Source organism: Pyxicephalus adspersus, chromosome 8 (assembly GCF_032062135.1).
Source record: "Pyxicephalus adspersus chromosome 8, UCB_Pads_2.0, whole genome shotgun sequence".
NCBI lineage: Eukaryota > Metazoa > Chordata > Amphibia > Anura > Pyxicephalidae > Pyxicephalus > Pyxicephalus adspersus.
Genome location: NC_092865.1, coordinates 10,925,903 through 10,934,625, shown reverse-complemented (window position 1 = coordinate 10,934,625; position 8,723 = coordinate 10,925,903). Strand labels below are relative to the sequence as shown.

At 41.7% G+C, this 8,723-nt stretch overlaps 1 protein-coding gene across 5 annotated transcripts in view; it reads left to right on the top strand.

The window, feature by feature from the left end:
• Nucleotides 1-8,723, top strand: part of SLC44A5 (solute carrier family 44 member 5) — a 115,430-nt gene that overhangs the window by 49,212 nt on the left and 57,495 nt on the right. For all 5 annotated transcript variants that reach the window (XM_072419488.1, XM_072419491.1, XM_072419487.1 and 2 more), the window contains one exon: nt 6,726-6,774. In XM_072419488.1, coding sequence (XP_072275589.1) covers nt 6,726-6,774 — 49 coding nt within the window. The remainder of the gene's footprint in view (nt 1-6,725; nt 6,775-8,723) is intronic.

The window sequence follows — 8,723 nt, the reverse complement described above, 5'->3', positions numbered from 1 at the left end:
TAAAAAAAAAATTTCATGAAAAACAGTGGATCACTTTTGGTACAGAAATCTAGACCTCAGTGTAACGCTCAGGTGGTTATTAATAATAATAATAATAATAATAATAATAATAATCTCTAGTGTATATTGGCCTTGAAACCTAAGGCTATGTACACAATTGCAATGTGTTTCGTCTGATAATCGGCTCAGGGACGATATCGGACAAGAATCTGGCGTGTGTACACTGCCCTTCGTCTATGGTCCGAACGACCATCCTGGCAGATCGACGGCCGTTGAACGACGAACGATCGCAATGAAAGCGAAGTGGGAGAGCGCGCAGCAAGTGCCGCTCCATCGTTCTCCCCATCCCCTCTCCATAGAGCAGAACGGTGCTGTATGTACACTACTTATTCATGGAAACATGGATGCATGGATCGTGAGAGATCCTTTCCAACGACAATTATTGCATGTGTGTACCCAGTTTTCCTCCAAGCTTATTACTTACCTCCTCTCTAGTGCTGTCCTCCTGCAGTAATTTCTTTTCACCACTAGGTGTGCTCATCCTTTCAGTACTATCATTACTGCTTGTCAGAATAGCCTAGAATTTGGATGAAAATGCATGGTGTTATATACTGCAGCAGACATACTCAGGCACATTGAGGTGTCTGCACTTTATAATTGGAGCAGTTTTATTTATGACACATTCTTGTTCCAGATTGTTACAGTAACAGTGAATAGTTAAGTAGCGTTCAGATTATTTTTTCCTTTACCTAAAGCACGCTCACTGGGAAGTTTCCTGACTTAAATACAGGTTTCCATGAATAGCCGGGACATCAGCTGCTGAGATCTGGGCTGGCATGGTGCAGATAAGGGTTTTCTATTACAACAATAGAGTACAAAGTCTCCTAGTTAATGAGTTATGCAGTTAGTACATACAAAGAGGCTGCCTTAAAGTGGACCTGTCATTAGGGGCCCATTCACACCTAAAGAAAATCCAAACCTAAAAATTAAAAAAATTAAAGCAGGCTGGTTCTTTTTTGCAAAAGGGGACAGACAATGTCCATTTCCTAATAAGTATTCTTACCTGGCTGATCGCTGCCCATCTGTCAAATTTCGATAAGTTACACATGCGCAGCTCAGCGTTTGTAGCCAGGAATATCTGACTTCCTTTGAGGGTGCCAAAGCTGGATAAACTGAGAGTCACGTCATGCCAGCCCAGCCAATCAAGGTGAAGACTGGGATCCGGAAATGAATAGGGCAGAAGATGGCCAGAATGGGGACAGGTGAGCATCCCCAGGGTTTAGTTCTGCTTTAAGTGCATCACAATAAATCAAAAATCCTAAATGAGCCTAAATGCCCCTGAAAAAAAAACTAAACCGAACCACAAAAATGTTACCAGTCCGTGGATTCGATTTTAAGAACATTCCCAGCAGGTACAGAAAATATTTGTTAATCTTGCGGTGTCCTTGTCACTTCCTGTGAGCAAACTAGATGTAAATGCTATCTGTATTGTGTGATTTACTAATCTCCCATCATACATATAATAAGAACAAAAACAGCCGGGGTGGCTCCCTCCATAAATACAATAAATGAGTGAGCGTAGCCACCCAGGAATAGGAAGTATGATATTCTCAGAATAACCTGTGGAAAATATAGACTGGTGAAAAAACGATTTATTTTTTTGCGGTTTAGTTATTCTTTAAATGTCTGATACAAGGAAAACCCCATTATTATTTTAATTCTTTCCATGAACAAACCAATTTCTCAAGTCACCTACAGGACCTAGGAGTCACCTACATGTTTTTTTCTTTTTGGCCACAAGCACTTTGGGCATGGACCCAACAAAACATTTTTTTTTATTTAAAAAGGGTGACTAATTTTTTTATATTCTAATAAAGGTTTTTTGTATTCTTTAATGTGATGGTGAAGCCCCTCCCTTTTCATCCTTACTGCCGTGGCGGTAAAGACTAAATGGGAAACCCAGAGGCTCCTGGGATACATAAGTCACATATCCCAGAAGGCTGCAGACTGCTCCAAAATCAGGCATGTGCCGAAGTGGCTTTCATGGAATGTAAAAAAATAAAGCGCCGATCCCACCGATGCGTAGTGAAATTAGCACTTTTTATTACATAACTCGAAAGGTGTATCACCTGATCCTGCACAGTTTGAGGCCCGGTAACATAGGAAGAAGAACACGGGAGAAGATGGTGGCTTCTGGTGTCCAGTCAGAAGAAGGAAGACAGGATAGTGCGGGACTGAAGACTAGAATCCCAAGAAGATCAACGGCTTTCCACCTATAAGAGTAAAGCTACATACACACGGCCAATGGTTCTCGTACGATAATCGGCTCAGGGCTGATATCGAACAAGAATCTGGTGTGTGTACCACACCGTTGTCCATCATCCGAACGACCGTCCTGGTGGATCCACGGACAACGAACGATTCTAATGCAAGGAAAGGAGGAAAGTGCGCAGTAGGGTGCCGCTTTATCATTCTCCCCTTCCTCTCTCCATAGAGCAGAACGATGCTGTATGTACAGAGCTTGTTCATGCACCGTGCACTCCTTAGTGGTTGGAAAGGATTGTGAACGGTTAATTATTGCACGTGTGTATGAGGCTTAAGGCTATGTACACACGTGCAATAATTGTCATTGGAAAGGATCTTTCATGACTCTTTCCAATGACTAACAACTGCACGATGCATGAGTAAACTCTGTACATACAGCACCGTTCTGCTCTATGGAGAGGGGAGAACCACAGAGCAACACCCTGCTGTGCTCTCCCCACTTCACTTTCATTACGATCATTTGTGGTCCATCGTCCATGGATCGGCTTGGACGGTCGTTCGGGCGATTGATGGCGAGCTCTGTACACACGCAAGAATCTCGTCTGATATCAGCCCTGAGCTGATTATTGGACAAGAACCATTGCATGTGTGTACCTAGCCTAAGTGTTTTTTTTACTGATAGTTCCACTTTGAAAACTACAAAAGTCCATTGTTTTCAATCAGACTTTCCCTGTCTGGTGGACTCATAGTGAAATAAAGACTAAGCATGGCATAAAACATCATCCAGCATTACTAAGCGGAATTCTATGAATACATTGAGAAAATTAATTGTCCCTATGTGGATATTTCCGAAAAGCTGGGGGCACTTCCAGGGACAGATATGAGCTCTTCTCTATGGGTAATTTTGCCATCACCAGGCCATTTTCTTTTTGGATGATGTTGGGATGTATAGGGTGTTTGGTGGCCATGGTGGCCATGCTTTTGCGTGACAATAACACATGTTTAGGGGAAGTGATATCACCGATACATGTATGTTTATAGACTGATTTTTACTTTGCCGCCTTCCATTGTGATTATAAATGTGCCGCAACTCTACAGAACAAACATACCTTGAGATTAATGCCGTTATGATAAGGGTAAGGCCACCACCACCCCAACCTCCCCCATAATGATACAAAGTCACTGGTGTGACTTCAGTAGGGAGTGTACCGCATTCCTTCCAACCTTCCCACATCACAGAGGGACAAGTTCTAGAGAAAAGTTTATAGGAAATAGACGCACCCTGCCATGAAACCATATGTGCGGAGGACCATAAGAAAATGCTATTGAACCATATTGACCATAAGAAAAACTATTGGTTAAACCCACTGGTGCATATTTTTCCACCACTTCCTCTATATATCAGGTTTTAAAATATCTAATGCAATAATTTAGAGCTTGGATGGGGCAATTTTTTCATTGCTACTTTTATTATTAATAGACAATGTTTATATAGCGCCAACATATTATGCAGCGCTGTACATTAAATAGGGGTTGCAAATGACAGATACAGACAGTGACACAGGAGGAGGGGAGGACTCTGTCCCGAAGAGTTTACAATCTATGAATCTTTTATAAAAGCAGATGGCAATCAGATATTTTTTTTATGGGGACTATCAGTGCACAAATTTGGTGATTAGAAGCTCCATTTACTAGAATTGAAGTAACTGTTTGCCACATTTGAATGCTATTCATTCCTTTGGTGCATCACCACTTTTAAGATGTGTTGAACTCTTCAAAAGTGCCTTCAACTCTTCAAATGCTATTGATCACATTTATAAAAGTAGCAGTAGTACTACCGTTAGTAAACAGTAGGGGTCGCCAGTTCACGAACTCACGATTGTTGCAATGATTGTGTGTCGGTTGGTCACCACTGTTATAAATAGTGATATATAAAAGTGATGTAAGTAACCAAAGTTTTCTTACTGCCAATCAGCATAGTCACCTGCTTTATAAAAGTGCTCCCGAGGCCTTGACAGACATCTGATGGACGTCAGATAATTGTTTCCAGTGTCAGATAAATGAACAAGCGTTTTATAAACAGTGCATTTCTATTCTATGGAGAACAGAGAATAGAAGCAGCACCCTGCTGTGCTCTCTCCTATAGGAGTGCACAGCAGTCGTTCATCAGTCTGCCGTGCCAGATTGATGAATGTCATTGGGGGACTTCCATACACATGTCAGATTTTCGGAATCATCTGACGTGTATGTAGCCTAAGTGTAGCATACAATTCCCAAAGCACAACTATGGTGAAAAGAGGGATTTGGTTCTCCAGTAGAAGAGGTTTGCTGATCTCTTCCATGATTTTGCAGCTACATGCTGCCTCCATCCATCCCCAGCTGCCCATCATAGGATCCAGACAATGGCAGACCACAACGGCCCAAGGAATGTTGGCACCACCACTTGTCCCTACCAAATGTGATGGGGTAACCATTCAGGGGCACAATTGGGAGAGATTTGCCCCAGCGAGTTGCAGAACAAAGATCTTGTTGGCAGAATCACCAAATATTCTTCTAATAAAGCTTCGGAAATCAAAAGGCTGAATACAGCTCTGGAAATGACATTAAAATGCTGAGGCTTATACAAGGATTTTAGTTATTGATTTTGGATCTTCTTTAAAGGCCAGAAGTCTTTAGATGGTGAAAGCTGCTTTGAATTTAGATACTTTACATTCATTTTAAAGTTTCTGCATTAATTCATCACTTTCAGAACTGACAATGAAATTCAGGCATTCCGGGAACTTTGTAAGGACCCCGTGGGAGGATAGCTGAGTTTTGAAGCAAATAACTCCAAATAATGAATTTTAATATACTGCTAAACGTAGATATAGTGGCTGCTTTAGTTTTCATTTTGATAACTCAAATGCAAATATTACAATTCTTTATCCTGGGTGACAACACTTACTTCTCTATTGTCTCTATGGAATTCCTGTATAAGTTGCTTGCAAAGTGACAGCGAGATGAGCTTATCAGTCTTCTGCTTCTCTTTTCACTGTCCAGTCACAATCTGGATGAGGGACAAGACTTGTGATATAGAATAGAGAATAGTCAGATCTGTTGTATGATTGAGATGTGAAATTCTCAAAAATCCACCGAAATACAAATTCATTGGCAGCCAACACAGCCCCCTAAATGTATTTTCTCTGTGTGTTTGGTTTTTCCTTTGAAGTTCAGCATTAAGTGAATCTACCTGCATAGGTGAAAGCAAATGGTTCACTGAAATGCCATTTCTCTGCATTGCCTATAATAATCGTTCACCCCATTTACCTTTTGAAGGGAGCAGAAGCTCTAAGTTAACTGTGTCCTTATAAGGATTCCCATCCTGCTGTCACATGACAGCCATAGGACTTATGATTGGTCCTCACAGATCCAGTTCTTTATTGTGGGAGGACCAAAAGAGCGTCACATGGTCCCCTATACCTGGGAGTACCAGATGTGCTTGTTCCTGCAGGCAAAAGAAGAAGTGGCTTACAGGATTAGGGAGGAGGCAGGTCTTTTATGTGAACCTGGGATAAACATGGGCAACTTTAAACATAATGAGAGTGGAGCCCCCTACTGTAGAGTTCTTGTGCTAACACCCAGACATTCAGAGTAGAATTGACCAGGGGTGTAGTCATAAAAAAAGACGGGGCACTGTACAACCCATAACGTGCCCACCCAACTAAAGCCCTGCCTATGTGTCAATCAAAGGGGAAGAAACCTCCCCCAAAGTGATGTCATGATACCAGAATCGGCCCACTCTGCCATCGCAGGTCTGAGGTTGTGATCAGAGAAACAACCCGCCCACTGCCTGAGCCTGCAATACCATACCGGAGACATGGTCCGTGGCCCTGGCCAGTGTGCCCCCCAGGGGAGTCCTTCTCCTGACCCTGCTGGGGGGCAGACCGGCCAGGGCCACGGACCACCAAAGAATTCTTTGCAAAACAGGAGTAGGCACGCTTGCCCATTCCCGAAAAAAGTGAGGGCACAGCATTCCCACCCCTGCCTGCCCCACTACACCCTTGTCTTTGACCTATTAATAACAAGCCAATAATCCAGGTGCAGCAATGCAGTGAATCCTTCAAAATGTGCAAATGTGAATAGGAGTTCATGAATTAACTGGTAAACCCTGCTGGTTACTGATGGTATTACTACTACCGCTGCATTTATAAAGTGATGAATAGTGTGAGCTCCGCAGGATTCCCAGAAAGCATGGAGAAAGCATCTTCGATTGTAAGCTCCTTTGGGCAGGGTCCTCTTGTTGTGGATTTTAATGATGTTTAGAAGTAATCTAAGTAATCTGATCTAAACCGTTTAAGTCTGGAATTAGAGGACAGGTAATCTTATAGGACTGCCAAATACATCTGATTTCTATTATCAGTTGCGAAATGTATTTTTTTTTGTTTATGAAATTACCATAATTTTTATTTCTTTTTTTGTAGGTGAACCAAGGAAATTTGATCCAAAGTTTAAAGGACCCATCGGAAACAGGTACCGTAAATAAGCAATGTGCTTCATATAAAATGTATTATGTTATTTATACATTAGCTTTGATTTATTAAAGTTCTCCAAAGCTGAAGAAGAGAGACTATCATGGGTGAACCTGGGTGATCCAGCAAATTGGACTGGATCTGGTTCAGGATTGAAAACATTTGTCATCTATTTGCAAAAATATCCAGAAAAGGTTTGCTGAATCACCCAGGTTCCCCTTTGAAAGTTTATATCAGGGATGTCAAACTCAAATACACAGTGGGCCAAAATTAAAAACGTAGACAAAGTTGTGGACCAACCTTGAAATTTATTGAAAAAAGATGCTTTGGAAATCTGTCTGCGCTAAACATGAAGCCCCTGTAACTCCAAAAGCCTCCTGGCACCCCCCACGTGTAGCTGATGGGGAGTGCTGGAAATGCCAGAGGCGGCCAATCCGGGGCTAAATCTTATGAGTGTCCCACCGCTGGAACTTTCTCTTCATTGAAATAGTGCCCCTACTACAAATCCTGGCATTACTTCCGTCTATAAAACAGTCCAATGTGGGGCCACCCATACGCAGAGAGCCCGCTGGTCTAGAGATGCAAGTGATGCCTGGAATTGTAGTAGCGGTGCAATTTCAGTGCAGCGGAGGGCCAGCTGCAGTTCATATTTAGGATTCCTTTGGGGGCCAAAAAAAGGATGTCGCGGGCCAGAGTTTGACACCCCTGGTCTATATTCTCCAGCCTTAATATATCAGGTCCATTTTCATGATTTATTTTATTATTGTATTTTATTTTATTATAGACTGAATTATTTTATTATAATCAGAGATGAGAAAAAATTGTATTTCCAAGGTGATGAATATGAAAAATATGGCACATTTATTCACCCTTCTGAACTCTTGGAACAATTTTCAGGTCTTGGGGAACCCCTGCTAAATTCAGTTAATTGACATTCTTTGAGAAAAATGTCCTTTATGTTGGTGGACAATAGGAAGAATACTCCCCCCCTCCATCCAACTGGTTCTAGCAATGGTACCCCAGAACTATGACAGTACTATTCATGTGAAAGTCATTCAGAAAAAGTTCTGAGAACTCCAAGCAAACTCTAGGGGAATGTCTGTATTAATATTTCATATTTGGAACCTGAGATCAATAAGTGGCCCTCCAAAAGGGTATCAGTTTGCCAACTGAGATTTTATGTAGGACTTGGCCAATGATCTGGGTAACTGTTTATTCCATTGTATCATAGCCCATAAAGGCCATTCATAGATTTTCCAACAAGTGTGTGTGTTTTGAAGGGGTCCAATTTGCTAATAGTGCTTCCATTGTGCTATAAAGGGACACCTATATATAAATAAAGTGGACCTGCAAGGATATAAATGGTGGCTGCTATTGCTGACCTCCTTCCATAAATATTTAGCTGTGCACCACTGTTTATTACCCTTTGAATTACTGACCCACAACAAGAATATAAAGAAGTGTTGAATTGCATGCTTGTTCCTGGTCAAAGATTTAAAGTATTTAGGTTTTTGGATGGCAGCCTACATATTTTTTCTGTACATGTCTCCCTTGAGGCTTTTATTGCCCGTTTGCAGACTTAATGGTTCCTTTATAATGCACTGCACCCCTTCTGTTCCCAAAACATGCAGAATAAGGAGCAATTGTAATATTATGCAAATGCTGTTCTTTTTTTATTGGCAAAAGTCTCCCAAAGACGGCTATCATATTCCGATACCAGTGGCCCATATGCACCACACAAAGGGCACAGGTGTCTGGTACCCTGGCTGTGATTGGCAGACTGGCTTCACCTTCTCTATACAGGCAATATTGTGGTGGAGGAATAAATGGGTCTCTTGGGACACTTCAGCATAATATTGTTCTCTGATTATTGCATTTTGCTGGTTATAGATTTAAGAGTTCATATCTTGCAGCTATTTCCAAGGGTTGCATTGAGGACATCCATACAAG